The 18,168-nt window shown below is 38.9% G+C and overlaps 1 protein-coding gene across 1 annotated transcript in view; it reads left to right on the top strand.

Moving 5' to 3' along the window:
• CCDC81 (coiled-coil domain containing 81) overlaps positions 1-18,168 on the top strand; it is a 70,196-nt gene that overhangs the window by 20,175 nt on the left and 31,853 nt on the right. Inside the window, 4 exon segments of the mRNA XM_012469476.2 lie at positions 4,246-4,351; positions 4,642-4,839; positions 13,550-13,611; positions 15,052-15,208. Coding sequence (XP_012324899.2) covers positions 4,761-4,839; positions 13,550-13,611; positions 15,052-15,208 — 298 coding nt within the window. The 5' untranslated portion in view covers positions 4,246-4,351; positions 4,642-4,760.

The raw sequence follows: 18,168 nt of genomic DNA on the forward strand, positions 1-18,168 counted from the left end.
CTGACATGGGAAAATTATGGCAGTAAAAGAAATCTGTCCTAACGAACTCCATCTTGCTTCTAATATCCAAGCTGCCCTTGTTCATCCCGGGTATAGGCTGAACTAACTTTGGGAGGAATTTATAGCTTAACTTTGAAACAAAGATGATAACAGCCCCTCCCTGAAACAAATTCCCTCCTTGCATGGAGACCAGATGGCCTTTGTAAAACCAACAAATAAGCCACAAGCTCAGAAACCATGGCCTAGGAGTCATGCAGCCAGAGGCCACAAGACTGCTAACCTCCCCAATTGCTCCTATAGATAATATTACTATTGTAAAAAAGATTGGTGTTTGAGCCAATTTTTCTGATCCTGCATTCTGATGGATTAGTGACACATTCCAGACCAAAAAAATTGGCTCATCTGGTCTTATGGCCTCCACTAGAAACAAACTCATCACAAGAGGACAGCTTCAACTTCCTATGACTTCATCCCCGACCCAACCAATCAGCATTCCCCACCCCTAGCTCCTTTCCCACCAAACTAAAAAACCCTAGCCTCTGAATTTTCAAGGAGGCTGATTTGAGTAATAATAAAACTCTAGCCTTCCATGTAGCCAGCCCAACCTGTGTTAAACTCTTTCCCTATTACAATTCCCCCATCTTGATAAATTGGCTTCATTTGGACAGTGGGCAAGAAGAACCCATTGGGCCGTTAAACACAGCAAACTAGATCCTGTGAGGACAAACTGCAACTACATCTTTCCTTGCATCCAACCTCAGTGATGTGAGTGTCTTAGAGGATGAGATGATGCGTTTGGCAACACTGCTGCGCATGTACCTGGTCTAAGATTCAGAGAAGCAAATGAGGAGATCTGGTAGGAGATGCAGAGCTACAGAGCTGCAGGCCAGGCTGCTGGCCACACGGTGAGCTGGCAGATTAATGCCTGGCCCTACGATGACCTTCAGGACTTCAGATCAAATGGCTGCTGCTTTACTTCTGCCTTCCAAATCTCATACACATTCTATTTTGACTAACCCTAACCTAGAATCATATAGGAAAGGGAATTCTGGAAAATGTAGTTCTATCTTAGCTAAGTTGACACTCTATGACGCTACCGCAAGTCTGTTTCTGGGTAAATCCTTGAGTAAGCAAGGGACTGAAGATATACATGTGCTATATTTTCAGTCTGTCTCAGTTCATGAGTGCATTTCATAGTGTAAGCATGGCACAGTGCTGAGTACATACAATTCTACTATTTGGTTGAATTTTTAAAATAAGACTGCTTTCCTAAACTCTAGTCAACTGTTTCATTACATCTCTCCTGAAGAAAGTTATCTGCTCCAGTGTGAGGGAAGAAACTGTTTGCACTGGGTCTATAAACTGAGAAATGGCCTATGTGGCTGTCTGACATGGTCCCTTCCTAAGAAGGGATTTCTAGAGTAGTTTTCCTACATCCAATTTTCTTTTCTTTTTTTTTTTTTTAGACAGAGTCTCGCTCTGTCACCAGGCTGAAGTGTAAGGGGACGATCTTGGTTCATTGTAACCTCCACCTCCTGGTTCCAAGTGATTTTCCTGCCTTGGCCTCCCAAGTAGCTGGGATTACAGGCACCTGCCACCACACCTGGCTAATTTTTGCATTTTTAGTAGAGACGGGATTTCACCACGTTGGCCAGGATGGTCTCGAACTCCTGACCTTGTGATCCGCCCGCCTGAGCCTCCCAAAGTGCTGGGATTACAGGTGTGAGCCACTACACCTGGCCTCTAATTTTCAATTTACACTTTGACTTTGAAACCCAATCCTGATTTCAGAACCTCCTGCATTAAATATTTGTTAAAATGATGAAAAATGAATTGTGAGCTTCTCATGTGTAGGGATTTTCTGGTAAGTGTCTGTATTCCTTTTAGCAACTAGCAAAGTGCTTGGCACAAATTAGATACTCAATAGATGTGGGTTAAATTATTTATTGCAAATTTCTATTCTGGTGTTGTGTAATGAGTATTTTTTTTAGCAGTTTTTTTTTTTTTATTTTGTTTTTTTTTTGTGTGTGTGTGTGTGTGTGTTTTCTTTTTCAATAGCCTTCCGAGTTGCCTTTAATATAAGCCACTTAATATCATGTGTGCCTTGGGGCTTGGGTAAAAAGGATTGCCCATTCAATGTGGGTTTTGCAAGGCAAGTTGGAGCTTGCAAAAAAGTAAATGTACATTGAAATACTTGGGAAAATTTTGGCCCTGTTTGTTTCCTTCGGTGTTTACATAAATTACTACACTCTCTTCCTCTTTGGTAAATTACCTGAAATGTTATAAAGTAATTTATGCTCTTGGTAAACAGTAAATAAAGGAGAAAAGTGGGCCGGGCGCGGTGGCTCAAGCCTGTAATCCCAGCACTTTGGGAGGCCGAGGCGGGTGGATCACGAGGTCGAGAGATCGAGACCATCCTGGTCAACATTGTGAAACCCCGTCTCTATTAATACAAAAAAAAAATTAGCTGGGCACGGTGGCGCGTGCCTGTAATCCCAGCTACTCAGGAGGCTGAGGCAGGAGAATTGCCTGAACCCAGGAGGCGGAGGTTGCGGTGAGCCGAGATCGCGCCATTGCACTCCAGCCTGGGTAACAAGAGCGAGACTCCGTCTCAAAAAAAAAAAAAAAAAAAAAAAAAAAAAAAAAAAAAAAAAAAAAAAAAAAAAAAAAAAAAAAGGAGAAAAGTGAAGGTAAAAGTTATTGGAATGCCACCTCCTCCTCCATACACAATTTTGCAGGATCTAAAAATACCACTGCTAATTTTTGTGTGTGTATCTTTCCTCAAATATCCCATATGTTTACAAAAATATATATGAATATGTATGCATACTTATATATTGAAGGAAACAGGATTACATTATATATACATACTATTCTGATACTGGTTTTCACTTACTGTAATTTGAAACTTTTTCAACATCAGCACATAAACTGTTGAAAATGTATTTCAATGTACGTATTCACAATTTAACCAATTCCCTATGATGGTCATCTTAGGCCAATTCTAAGAATTAGCATTACAAACAATGTTGCATATACATATATCTTTGTATGTATCATGCCAATATATACAAGGAATAAATCTGTAGCAGTGGAAGTGCATGGTTTGCCTGAGTTTTGTTAGAAACCGAAAAGTATGTATTTTCAATATATATATTTATAGCTCATTAGAAGTTTCTAGTGAACACAGGGTTACATGTATCTATACAGCCTCTTTTGTCAAGAGACATTTGGCAGAAGGAAAATAAGACCTTGGAAGAAAAGTCTTTGTCCTTATCCTTTTTAGAGCTTCCTTTTGCCATCTAAAATTCACTAATAATTAGCATCCACAACCATCTTCTGGAACCGAAGACAGCTTTTCTAGAGATTAAAAGTATCATCACTATAATTCAAAATCTAATGTACTGTAAAACAGTATTTTTATAAATTAATTATCTTAATATGGAACAATAATGCCAATATTGCCACTAAAAATAGCTAAATTATCTATTAGAATTGATCAGATGCATTTCTCATGACCCATGAATCTACTCCTAGTTATATACACATCAGAAATGAGTATATACATCTGTCAAAAGTGTTCTGTGAAGATGTTTGCAGCAGCATTATTCCCAGTAGCCTCAAAGGGAAGCAACTCAAATGCCCTTGAACACTGGAATGCATAAATTGTGCAATACTCATAGAAAGGAATAATATGCAACCGTGTAAATGAAGAAATGATGTGAATTTGAATAGAGCCAGACACAAAAGAATACATGCTATATGATTCTAAAGATTCAAAAGGCAAAAGGAACCTGCAGTATGTGTGGGCTAATGACTGGAGGGGAAATGAGGCGCTGATCTGTGGAATGTGCTAGCATTCTATTTCTTGACCTGGATGGGATTTGCATAGGGATGTTCAGCTTGTGATAATTAACAGCAGAGGAGAGAACATACACAAAATTCTTCAGGATGAGACTGGTGACAGGTAGAAACGAGGAGGAAATGACAGTAATTAAAAAAAGTCAATTCCCTCCTCCCCACTTCTCCAGCCCTCCATTTCCTAGGAAGAGAGCCCAGGGAAAAGCAAACCAAGAAACAAACTCCAGCTCAAACTCAAAACTCTCAAAAGATTTGGGGACTCAAATACCCATCTCTCTGGGCAAAAGGCATTCCTCGATTTGTCCAAGGTACAAAAACCACCACTCTAACTACTTTTCTTCGCTGCCCAGGGTCACAGAAGTAAAAAACTATTTTTTTTTTCAGTTACCAACAACCTCGCTGCCTCGAGCGCCCGAATCACCTGGGCAACCTGGAAGCTGCCCATCTAAAGGGGTGAGGTCGAATCCCAGCCTGACGCCTTAGCAACCGAGTGAGCCTTTCTCGCGTCCCAGCGACGCGCCCCGCCCCGCCCTTCTCTCTGCCGGGCCTATTCTTCCTGGTCCTACTCCCCTCCTCGAGGCTGCAGCTCACCCCTCACCGGGTCTCAGAGGGCTCGGGTCTGTACACTCAGTGCAGGACAGCAGTTCCGGCGGCTCCTACGGAGGGAGCTGCCCAAGAGCCAGAGCAGTGGGGAGGGACAGGGAGAAGGAATGTTTTTTATTTAAGAAAGAAGAGAAGGAGTCAACAAATTCAAGATTTTCGTCATTCTTATTTTTTAAGGCACATCCAAAGCTCCGTGGAGAAGGGGCTGGAGGGTGGGAAAATCATTTTGTACACACTCCATATAAGAAAGAAGAGACCCATCGAGGATTCAGTATGGAGTCAACTGGAAATTGGAGATGTTGGACATGATCGTCCCTGCCCTGCAGGACCTGGGCAAGCAGGTGCTGCCCACGCTGCCCTCGCTGAGCCAGGAGGGTAAGCGTTAAGTGTGTTGGGTAGCGGGGAGAGGGGTGGCCCCGGGGATTGAACCTTCATCTGCTTGTTGGGGAGGCAAGGAGATCCACTTTTCTATTCCCTGTCTCAGCCTGGCCTGCAGTGGCTAAGTTTCCTTGACAACAAGCTGGTAATCACAACAGGCCCACGTTGGTCACCCAGAGACATTTTTCTAGTTTTGATTAAACTAGGTGATGCATAGACAGCGCTTAGTTCAGGGACTAGCCCAAAGTAAGCGCTCAATAAAGGTTAGGTAAAAACAACCACTCCCACCCCACCCACTGGGATGGATCACAACCCTTTTGCCTACCTAGATAAAAGAAGTGCAGAGACCCTAAATGGCTCCTTTTGAGAGTTCATGCAAAGACAGTTGCTTTTGTTGCCTTTGACATTGTGCAGCTGCATTAAGGAAATGAGATGATCATAAAAAGATACAGGGTAAGTACTTTGGAAGGGGACTTGGCACCTTTTCAGAGAAAACTCATTAGGTTTGGTTAGTAGCAAGACAAGATCTGTTTTTAGCATCGTTTGTAGAAGAATCACCCCAAAGTGAGGCTCAGATCTGTCTGCAAACCACAGGAGCACCTTGGAAGAAAGGTGCTGCAAAAATGCAAGCTCTTATTATGATCAAGCCATTATAACTTTGAGATGTTGCTTAGGCTTTAACTAAATGACCACAGGAAATAAACAGGAACAGATGCTTCTTCTTTCTCTTCCCCTGCATCACTCCTATCTTTTCCTTTCAAAATCATTCTGAAAGAAGCACTGAAGATAATGGTTTTATGAATTTAAAAAACATTTGCTATATTTGTAAATTTATATATAGTCATTCAAGATGCTTAGCAGTAAACATGTATCTATCATTATAGTCATACAGAGTATTTTCACTCCCCTCTGTTCTGCCTATTCACCCCTATCCCTGATCCCAAAGCTGACAACCAGTGATCTTTCGATGTCTCCATAGTTTTGCCAGTTCCATAGTCGGAATCATAAGGCTTTTCAGATTGGCTTCTTTCACTTAGCAATATGCATTGTGGCTTGAGAGCTCATTTCTTTTTAGCTCTGAATAATATTCCATTATCAAGATGTACCACATACCTTCTGTAGTTGCCTTGCAGTCCTTGGATATTCTATTTTTTTTTTTTTTGATGTACCACAGGTTTTTTTTTTTTTTTAAATCTATTTACTCACTGAAAAACGTCTTGGTTGCTTTCGGCAATTATGAATAAAGCTGCTTTAAATATCTGTGTGCAGTTCTAAAAAAACTGGATATAAAGTTTTAATTCACTTGGGTAAATATCCAGGGACATAATTGCTAGATTGTATGGTAAGAGGATGTTTAGTTTTGTGAGAAACTGCCAGACTGTCTTCCAAAGGGGCTGTACCATGCATTCCCAAGAGCAATGAATGAGAATTCTTGTTGCTCCATGTTATTGTCAAGATTTGTTGTTGTCAGTATTTTAGATTTTCGTCATTCTAATAGATGTGTGCATTGGTATTTGATTGTTTTAATATGCATTGATGATATATAATGTGGAGCACCTTTTCATATGTTTGTTTGTTTTTTTTTTTTTGATGAGATATCTATTAAGTGCTTTGGCTCATTTTTAAATTGAGTTTTTCTTTTTTTAGTGTTGAGTTTTAAGAGTTATTTGTATATTTTGCATGACAGTGTCTTATGCAAATATTTTTTCCCCAGTCTGTGGCTTGTCTTCTCATTCTATTGACACTGTTTTTCACAGAGCAGAAGTTTTAAATTTTAATGAAGTCCATCTTATTATTTCTTGCTTGGATTATTACTTTGGTGTTACATCTAAAAAGTCATTGCTACACCCAAGAACATCTACGTTTTGTCCTATGTTATCTTCTAGGAGTTTCATAGTTTTGCACTTTATATTTAGGTCTATGATCCATTTTAAGTTAATTTTTGTGAAAGGTGTAACGTCTGTGTCTAAGTTCATTTTTTTTTGTTTTTGCATGTGGATGTCCAGTTATTCTGGCAACATTTGTTTAAAAGACTATCTGCTCCATTGTACTGCCTTTGCTTCTTTGTCTAAGATAGGTTGATTACATTTATATAGGTCTATTCCTGAGCTCTCTGATGTGTTCTATTAATCTATTTGTCTATTCTTCTGTCAATACCACACTATCTTGATGACTCACCTTATTGTAAGTCTTGAAGTTGGGTAGTGACAGTCCTCTAACTTGACCCATGTGTTATCTAGAAGCATATTATTCAGTCTCCATGTATTTTGGGATTTTCCACTTATCTTTCTGTTAGTCATTTCTACTTTAATCCTGTTGTAATCTGAGAGCAGGCATTGTATGATTTCTATCCTTTTCTATTTGTTAAGGTGTGTTTTACGCCCTAGAATATGGTCAGTCTTCGTGAATGTTACATGTGAGCTTGGGAAGAATGTGCATTCTGCTGTTGTTGGATAAATTAGTCTGTAGGTATAAACTATATCCATTCACTTGATGGTGCTGTTGAGTTCAACCATGCCTTTACTGATTTTCTGCCTGCTGGATCTGTTCATTTCTGATGGATGAGTACCGAAGCCTTCAAGTATAATAAGGGATTCATTTATCTTTTCTTGCAGTTCTATTAGTTTTTGCCTCTTGTAATTTGACATACTGTTTTTAGGTGCATACACATTAAAAATTGTTATGTCTTCTTGAAGAACTGACCCCTCTATGATTATGTAATGCTCTTTATTTCTGACAACTCTCCTTGATTTGAAGTCTGTTCTGCCTAAAATTTAGATAGCTACCCCTGCTTTTTTTGTTTCTTTTGATTAGCATTACCCTGGTAGATTTTCCTCCATCCATCTACCTTTAATCTATATGTTTTTAGATTTGGGGTTCTTTTTTTTTTTCTCCTGGTATTCCCATTATGGGTACACACCTTCTGCAGTTGCCTCGCAGTTTTTGGATATTGTTTGTTTGTTTTTCCAGTCTTTGTTCACTTTCCTTTTCAAGTTTCCTTTTCACATCTTCAAGCTCAGAGATTATTTACTAAGTCGTGTCCATTCTATTAGTAAGCCAATCAAAAGCATTCTTCATTTCTGTTACAGTGTTTTTAGTTGCTAGCATTTATTTTTGGATCTGTTTTAGGATTTCAATCTCTCTGCTTATGTTGTCCATCTGTTCTTGCATGCTGTCTACTATATCCTTAGTATATTAACCATACTTGTTTTAAATTGCCAGTGTGATAGTTCCAACATCCCTGCCATGTCTGGCTCTGATGGTTACTCTGCCTCCTCACATTGTATGTTTTGCCTTTTAGTATGCCTTGTAATTTTTTCTTGATAGCTGGATGTGATGTACTGGGTAAAAGGAACTGCTATAAATAGGCCTTTAGTAATGTAGGGGTACGGTGTGGGGAGTGGGGAAGCATTCTATAGTCCTATGATCAGGTCTCAGTCTTTTAGTGAGCCTGTGCCTCTGGACTGTGAACGTTACAAATGTTTCTCAGTTTTTTCCTTTCTCCTTAGGAAGGACAGAATGGCTAACGTGGAGTCAAGTTGGTCATTTCCCTTTGCCCAGGTCAGGTAGGCTCTGGTAGTATCTCAGCAGGTTAGGGTCTGGTGAACTAGTTTCTTCTGAGGGCAGGTCCTTAAGAACAACAGAGTGCTCTGGCATATTTAAAAATGGTATTTTTTTCTTTCTCTAACAGAAGCACAAAGAGATTTTTCTCTCATATTTACCTGGATATTTAACTGTGGGAACCCAGCTGAGCTCTGGGAAGTAAACCTTACACTATGTGGGGACCCTCCTCCATGACTTGGTCCCCTGGAGGTTTTAACTCTTGGTGTTGTCTACACTGAGCCTCCAGATATTTGTCAATTAAGTTTGGGTTTTCTTACCCTAGCATTGGTTCTTGATGCTGTTTCTGCATGTGAGTCTGTTGTAGGAAACCATTCCTACTGGTATTTGCCCTTCTGTCTCTCCAGTTTTAGGGTAGCAGTTTGCCCTGTATCCTCCTTTATCTTATGGGTCCGAGAAGAATTGTTGATTTTTCAGTCTGGTCAACTTTTTAGTTGTTAGGATGGAGTGGTGACTTCCTTACACACAGAACCAGGAACTGGAAGTCAAATGAGAATTTTTAATAGAGAATAAGGATGGGTGTGTGCCAAGAATGGCTAAAGAAGGGATAATTTGAGCTGAGTTGTGAAGAATGAGTTTAAATTAAGTAAATGAAATGGATCAGAGAGGTAGAGAGTGAAGGTGCAGTGAAAATGATTTTGGCAAAGAGAATGACAGAGGCAAAAACTCTATGGTAAGAGTATGATGTAGCCAGGTACAGTGGCTCTTGCCTGTAATCTCAGCACTTTGGGTGGCTGAAGCAGGCAGATCACAAGGTCAGGAAGATTGAGACCATCCTGGCCAACATGGTGAAATCCCATCTCTACTAAAAATACAAAAATTAGCTGGGCATGGTCATGCGTGCCTGTAATCCCAGCTTCTCAGAAGGCTGAGGTAGGAGAATCGTTTGAACCAAGGAGTCGGAGGTTGCAGTGAGTCGAGATCATGCCACTGCTCTCCAGCTTGGTGACAGAGTAAGACTCTGTCTAAAAAAAAAAAGTATGATGTGATGGAGCGACTGAAAGACAGTTATTTGGCTGCTCTGTAGATGTGAGGAGGGAGTATATTCTTAAAGTAGGCTAGAGAGAAAGGAAGGGGTCAAGTAATGCGGGGCCTTGTAAGTCATATTAAGGATGTTGACCCTTATGTTAAACCTGATGGAAAGCCATTAATTGTTTTGAGCTGGAGGTCAAGGAGAAGTTGAATGATATGATCAATTTATATTTGGAAAAGATCACTCTGGTTGCCATGTGGGGAATGAATACAAGGGTCAAGAGTACCTACAGCAATAGTCTTGATGAGAACAAATGGTAGCTTGGTCTAAAACTGGCAGTAGTAGAAACGGAGAGGAATGCAATGAATGAAGGGCAACTTGGGAGGTAAAAATATACAGATTATGGTGATGGACTGGATGACTCGGGTGAGGGATAACAGAAGTCTCAAGGATGACTTTCGAGTTCCTGGCTCATATAACTGAATAGATAGTGGTGCCATTCATTGAGAGTGAAATCCTGGATAAAAGACAAGATTTAAGGGAAGAAAGATTATGGTTTTGGGCAAGTTGAAGGGCATTTGTGAGACGTCTAAGTAGGCAGTTGGATAAATGGGTCCAGAATCTCAAGGAGGAGGTGGCAAGGAGTCTGGGTCTGTAAATAAACATTCTGGAATCTTCCTGAGTGTGGGTGTGACTGCTGAAGTACAGAGTATAGAGTGAAAAGAGAAGCAGCCTAGGACTGTACCTTGAAAGACCCTCCCACTTAGTGGTTGGGTTGAGGAGGATAAGCCTGCAAAGGAGACTAAGAAGAAATGGCCAGTTAGGAGAAAACCAAAATGACAGTCGTAATATAAAAGCCAAAAGGAGAGGTGCTTAAAGAGAGGGATTGATCAACAGTGTCAGACACAGCTGAGGGCTCAGAAGAGGTGAAATTAAACACATTCATTGAATGTATTAACAAAGAGACCATTGGTGACTTCAGCAAGGGCTTTACTGGTAGAATGACAGAAGTTTAAGTTAAACTACTATTTATTAACTTTCACAAATGAGCTATTGCAAAGAGGATGAAGATAAACTTCAAACTCAGCAGAACACATAAATTTACTTTCATCGGTGTATATATTCATCATTGTATATTCTTGCTGGTTCTGTATATCTTAGGAAAGTTTAATATTATGTAATTATAGTGCTTAGAAGGCCCTGTCATCATTTAACAGAGGTGAACTGGGTAAAACTTGAGTCCATGGAGGCAGGAAGGCTATGGGCCTTCCACGCAGCACACTGCTCTTTTTCCATTGCATTATGCTCTGGGAATATGTTTCTTTGTTCAAATCATCCTTTACTATTCAGCTATACTATTCTGTATATCAGTATTTTGATTTTAGAAGGTAAGTTTTTAACATCAGGAAACATCTGGTTTTTGACATTAATGTCTTTTTCAACTATATATTATTATATAATTTACAGAACAGGCATGTAGTTCTTTTTTTTTTTTTCTATAATGATCATATATAAGATACAGTATTCCTGTTACTTGGCACTGTGTTCAAACATATGGTTTTTGAGTGCGTGAAATGTTAAGAATTTTAAGTCAAATGAAGATTGAACTGAATATAGAGTATATGTCTAGGGATTAGTTCTTTATAATAGTGATTCTTGGCATTTCAGTGTTTGATTGAAATAAATAACAACCGTGGCTTCCCTTAAAATATAGAAGTACTATATTCTTCAATTTACTTTTTAGACTTGATATTTTTCATTTTGAGATTTAATGATACCCTCTCTGACTCTTTGGGATCTCAGAAAAAGTCAAATTTAGAAATTACAGTCTGTAAGATTTCCAAATCTATTCCGACTGAATTGCAGGGGCCTGAAGCTTCCTAAGGCAAATGATATGCATAATTTCCTTTATCTTCAATGCGAAACAGCAAATTTTAGTTTAGAATAGTTAGTTCTGCTCTTATATAATCTTGTCTATTAGGCTTTATGAAATAAAACAATACAGTGGGCTTGAACACATCATCCAAATGAAGAAAGACAAAATCCTCAAATTTTCAATTAAACGCAGCTGAGTCTTTTCACTGGGGTTTGGTTGCAAACTATACACTTTCTCCTGGCTCTAATGAAGTAATTTCCTCTTTGGTATAGTTGGTTTTCCTAAAATATGAGCTTTTAGAGGTTAAAGACTTTAGAGTCATAAATTTAACAATTTTGACTTAATAACTTTGAAAGTTCTCCATGTACATCTGGACACTGAGATTTTGCATTCGTGAATTAATGAAATTTTTGGTCATGATGAAAATTTTAATTCAGTATACAGTTAGCCCTGGTTCTTAGTTCTTAGCAGCCAGTAGTAGAATTCCTTGGGCTGTGGGGGTGGGGGAGGAGTGGGGAACAATGTAGGATGGGCAGAGTAAGGGAAATGCCTGATTACAGAAAGTGATTAGTGAGGGGCAGAATCTTGGCCCTCATGCTTATTAATCTTAGGCCCGCATGCAGCCCTAATTTTATTAATGGGCGAGTGAGTTTCCATCACCAAACTTGTTCCCAGATATTCACAAGAGTCATTGCTACTTCTCATCCACCAAACCTGCCTCTTCCCTGGCCTATTAATAAAAATATTTATAACTCTGATATATCATAATTAAAGGACTGCTGTCTCCCTGCTTTAGTTAGTGGTTTAAATTGTTAGAAAAAATATAAACTAATAAAGCAAGCAGCTTCCAAAGGGGAAAAAGGATTGGCCTTTTGTCACCAACTGCATCTGTGTCTCCAAATGACAGGCTGGTTAATGTCACTGTTCTTGATTTTTTATTGTGAGAATTAAAACTTAACACTGTTGATTTGCAAAGAGTTCCTAACTGGAAAGTATCTTTGATAAACACATGGTTAAGTCTGGAATGGCAATGTTAACACAGATATAATTTTCTAGACTTCAAAATATTAGCCATACCTAGAGTATATGTTCATATCACACATTAACATTTCAGTTATTGGCAAATACCTATTTTTCTACCACAGTTTTTTGGAATACAGTTCAGAACAAGAAGATAAACATAAAAGGCTTCCTCCACTCACTCAAAATTGATAGTGCAAAGTGTATGCATTAATTCAAAGTAAAGCTCCTTGTACTACTCAAAAGTGTGTTTTTAAAAATTATTATTTTAGGCCAGGCACAGTGGCTCACTTCAGCCTCCTAAAGTGGATCCCAGCACTTTAGGAGGCTGAGGTGGCTGGATCACCTGAAGTCAGGAGTTCCAGACCAGCCTGGCTAACATGGCGAAACTCCATCTGTATTAAAAGTATAATTAGCCAGGCATGGTGGTGGGCGCCTGTAATCCTAGCTACTAGAGAGGCTGACACAAGAGACTTGCTTGAGCCTGGGAGGCAGAGGTTTCGGTCAGCTGAGACTATGCCACTGCACTCCACCCTGGGTGACAGAGTGAGACTCTTGTCTCAAAAAATACATATCTATTTTAGATATACTATTAGTATATTTGTTATTTCCAGAACACAGCATAGAAGAAGCAATGAATTATGTCTGGTCCAGGAGCCCACAGAGTACTAGTAGCACAAGTGACAGCTGGTAACTCAGCAGTGAAAAATGAGAAAAAAAAGCAGTCTTGAGAATTTAGCAAAAATAGAAGTGTAGGAAAAATTAATGTACACACAACAGTCTTTCATACCTTAGTGGCCTTTATGGAATGGTATGAGACTGAACGTTTTTATTAGTCAAATGGCATAGAGTAGATACCTGATAAATGGTTGCTGAATGGGTAATTAAGAAAAGGCTGGGTTATACTTGATTAACTCTAATTATAGAATAAAGAAAAGAATGTGACACAGTTCTCTTTGCTGTAGAAAGATTTTCTTTAAAAATTTATTATTATTATTATTTTAAATCATGTCTTCCAAACTTAAGGGCGTAAGCTTTAGTTACCAAGAGAACTAACTTTTGGGAACGGCCTTGTTCTTTGTTAGTTCTAAATTAATCAGAAATTAATGTCATTTGCTTCCACATTTCATATTTGCATTTTTATTTATTAGCACTAAAATACTATCACATGGGTGCTCATACAAATTAAATTATTTCTGCTTACTTCTGAATTTCAGAAGTCTCTATTATCTGGGGGAATGTTTCAGAATTTGTGCAACGGCAGTTAACACTGCACAAGGTAAGATTTATTAATTTATTAATTTAATTTAGTTAATTTATCAATAAATTAAATTTCTTTATTAATTTTATTGTAAGCTTCTAGAGGATCTTTCTTCCATAGTCTTGTATAATTTTGCTGGGAGCAGGGCAGGGCAGTAGACTTCAGAGCTATCCGTTTAACTTTCAGTCCTGTGATTTTCTGATGCTCATGCTTTGGACTTACGGGTAGTGCATTTAACAAACATGAATTTTATTTTTAGGTGATGAATTTGTAAGTTCTGCTCTTCTGGGGTTACAGAGTGTAGTGCTGATCAGCCTGGGTGTATGTGAAGAAACTAGATGAGTTCTGTTTGTCTGTGATCTGATAGTTCCTGGCATAGCTGTAGAAGGATATAACACTTCTTGTCTTGCCTTCTTGCAGGGAATAGATTTTAACTGAAATATAAGAAGACTTGCCAAAATGAGAAACTTTGCCCAGGGCGGGACTGTTCCCTCCTGTTAAGTCTTGGGTTTAGATGCCATAGAACTGGATGGAGATTTGGGGATGAGATTGAGGGAAGCTGGGAAGTTATGGAACTTTTATACCCCATTCAGAGGTGCTACTGTGAGAGCTCTTGGGCAGAATTCATACGTCAAATTTATTTCGTTTGGTTTGAGAATTTGAATTTGTTATCAACACTTAAACTTGGGACTATTTATATAATGTTTTGGAACTTTTTCCCTCATTTTCATTGAAAAATCATCAGATCTAACAATACTAGTCTTCCATTGCTACATGGTGACACGTTTGGATTTTAAGATGCTCTCTTCCCTTTAGATGGGGTGTGCAGTCTGTAGCCATCACATTCCCTGGCTGGCTACCTTCACTCTCTTGCTTTCTTTTTTGGCTCCTGTAGGCATTTGAGTTTGTAATCCTTGATGTATGGTATCTCCAGGGAGACAGAAACCCAGTTTGAGAGCCAAAAACATTTGCTTCTACCCATCAGCCAGGATCACTATATTGCAGCATATGATTTGGATGCTGGGTTGTCTGATTTTAAGTGGCAGACATAAAATCTAAAACTGGGAATAAGGAAGCAAAGATTCTCATGCCCTCTTAAATTCCTGTAATGGCAGATGATTAAAATGTAAAATGTCACACAATTTCGGACAGGAGTAATCTTGGTTAAAGATTAAAAGATGCTATGGCATTCATATAGATTTTTTTTAACCTTTTGATGATACGGAGATGAGAGATCTGATGTCTGTAAGTCATCATGGACCAATGTATTTCATTTTATTCTAAGCTTATTTGAAAATTTAGAATTATAAAATGCTATAGCTGTATAGAGTCCTAGAGATCACTGGATTTTTAAGGCCTAAGCTTTCTTGTCAGGTTTTTTGGATAATAATATTAAGGATTATTTTTTCGTCACTCCTTCAGTGAATTCTGTTATTTGTTTATTTTTTTTCCTTTCAGGGGGTTCAGATTCCAGGATTTGGAACTTTCACTTTCATGAGACAAAAGCTTGAGGTGGGAAACAACAAATTTATCTTAATCCAGAGGCCTGTGTTTATCATGGCAGAGAAGCTAGTGCAGATCCATGGACTCAAACAAAACAAAGTATATACTCCTGGTAAATAATTTTGTTATGTAGGATTTTCCATGAAGGTTATTGTTCTGGGAATAAAAAAGTGAAAGGACAAAGCATAGCCAGTGCTGCTGTCTTACCTTCTGATTTGAGGAGTCTGCTTTTCACAAGGTGCTTTTGGCAGAGGGAGGGGCCAAAGTGGAAAAATAATGAGTCTTGCTGAAGGCCATTTGAAACCCCAGTAACCTAAGAGGCAGGAATGAAAAACTCTGATGTGACATAAGAAAAATTTATATAAAAGCCACACCACAGAGCTGTAAGCCCTTTATTCATATTTCAGATCCTAAGAAATTAAACGTGGTTTTCTAAAGAAGACAAAGTTACTTAGGATCTCTGGTTGGGAGAACTACAGTCAGTATCAGCTGTCAAAAAGATAACTGTGTTTCTATCATATGTGTAATCTGAATTATTAAAATTTGAAAGTTAAAAGTTGAATAATTCCATAAAGACTTAATGCATACCTTATATACCTTTCTCATACCCTAAAGCCAACCTACCTCCCTCCATCCCTTCCTTCATTCTCTCCCCTCCCCTCCCTTCCTTCTTCAAATATTTATTGAGGAACAACAATGTGTCAGACCTTGTTGCCAGGTGCTTGAGATAATAGTGGTAAACAAAATAGGCATAATCCCTGTCACAGGACGCTTCCATCCAGCTTTAGTGTGTGGACTTCGTAACACCTGCCTTGGTTATTTAGCGGCGGCCTTTGGGCATGTACTTCCTGATTCCTGGCTGTGTTCCTTTTGACCTTCCTGATTGTCCCCGCTCCCCACCCCATAAGAGGCTGTAACTATCCTCTAAGTTAATGTTCCTGAAAGTTAATTTTCAGAGTCACTTGAGTAACTTTCTACTTTCAAAAGAATAATATACTGGAAAAACAAATGCCAACAAACTATACTTAGAATTTCTTAGGTGGGCTTGATGAACTTTTCAGCTGTTTTTACCTAGAATTTTTTTTTCTTTTCTTTTTTTCCCCTTTTCATGGGAACAAGAAGAAAAGCCTAGAGTTTTATGTCAGAAGAAATATATCCTATTTCATCAAAAACCTATCAGAGAAAATGAAAATAAAGCTAACATTTTTGCAAAAACATCTGTGCCTTAGAATTAAAGTTCATTTTCCATCTTGGATCTTGTAGTCTAGTCCAAAAAAGTAGTTTAGATCTACAATTACATTTTTTACTGGGTGAGGCAATTTCAGAATTAGACATATATGACTGAATTAGTTCAAAAGAATAATTCTAGGCTGGGCATGGTGGCACATGCCTGTAATCCCAGAATTTTAGAGGCCGAGGCGGGAGGATCCTTTGAGGCCAGAAGCTCAAGACCAGCCTTGGCAACATTCCAAGATTCTGCCTCAACATAAAATCATTTAAAAAAATGTAGATGGGGCCAGGTGCAGTGGCTCACGCCTGTAATCCCAGCACTTTGGGAGGCCGAGATGGGTGGCTCATGAGGTCAAGAGATCAAGACCAAGCTGACCAACGTGGTGAAAGCCCGTCTCTATTAAAAATATAAAAATTAGCCGGGCATGGTGGCATGCACCTGTAGTCCCAGTACTTGGAAGGCCGAGGCAGGAGAATCGCTTGAACCTGGGAGGCAGAGGTTGCAGTGAGCTAAGATCATGCCACTCTATTCCAGCCTGGTGATAGAGCGAGGCTCCACCTCAACAACAACAACAAAAAAACTTAGACAGGTATGATGGTTCACACCAGTAGTCCCAGCTACTTGGGGAGGCTGAGGCAAGAAGATCACTTCAGCCTAGGAGTTGGAGGCTGCGAAATAATAATAATAACAAGAAGACAAATAAGGAAATAAATAAAAATTTAAAACCCCCAAAGAAAAATTTCTGTCTACAGTTTAGCTTTGGGGTTATGATTCTTTATCATTAATTAACTAGGTAACTGTATTAGTCTGTTCTCACACTGTTATAAATAACTACTTAAGACTGGGTAATTTATAAAGAAAAGAGGTTTAATTGACTCACAGTTCTGCAGGCTTAACAGGAAGCATGACTAGGAGGTCTCAGGAAACTTATAATCATGGCAGAAGGCAAAGGGGAAGCAAGCACATCTTACCATGGCAGAGCAGAAGAGAGTGAGCATGAAGGTGAAAGCGCCATACACTTTTAAACCACCATATCTCATGAGAACTCACTCACTATCATGAGAACAGCAAGAGGGAAATCCACCCCATTATCACCTCCCACCAGGCCCTTCCTCCAATTTAACATGAGGGACATGAATCCAGACCATATCTGTAACTAATCAAACATTTTATAGTGGGTTTCAAAGATTAGTAAGACATAGTTCTTTTGACTCTAGCATGGATAATTAATATATAAGAAATGATGAAACATGATTAAGTACTATAAAAGCTAAATTGATCAAAACTGGATCAAATGCTGTGAAGCCCAGAGGAGAGCATGCCTAACTCTGCATTAGGAAGATGACACGTGAAGAGATCTTAAAGGATGATAAGACTCTGTGAGCAGAGAATCTGGGAGAAGATATTTCAGGAACAATATGAACAAGTCAAGAATATAGGAAAGAATGCAGCCTGTTAGGGAAGTAATGGGTACTTCTGTATGGCCGAGTCATATCATTGTGGAGGTAAGCAGAGGAAGAAAAGATGAAAATGGCAGGTAGGGGCCAATTGTGAGGGGCCTTATATGGTGTGACAAGACTTTAGAATTCATCCTGTAGGCACTGAGGAGCCATTGAAAGTTTTTGAACAGGGAATTATCTGTACATATGAGATTAGTTTAGAAAGATACTCTTTCAGTTACAGTAGTTTACTAAAATATAGTAAAAGCCTGAATGAAGACAATGGTCATCAGGGGAGAAATGAGGGTATCTACTCATGAGACATTTCAGATATAGAATTGGTAGGGCTTAAGTTGAGAGTGGTTGGTAAGAAGAGGAAGGAAGGCATTTAGTATGACTCAG

This window comes from Aotus nancymaae, unplaced genomic scaffold (genome assembly GCF_030222135.1).
Source record: "Aotus nancymaae isolate 86718 unplaced genomic scaffold, 86718_ANA_hifiasm-v0.15.2.pri h1tg000059l, whole genome shotgun sequence".
NCBI classification, from domain to species: Eukaryota; Metazoa; Chordata; class Mammalia; order Primates; family Aotidae; genus Aotus; species Aotus nancymaae.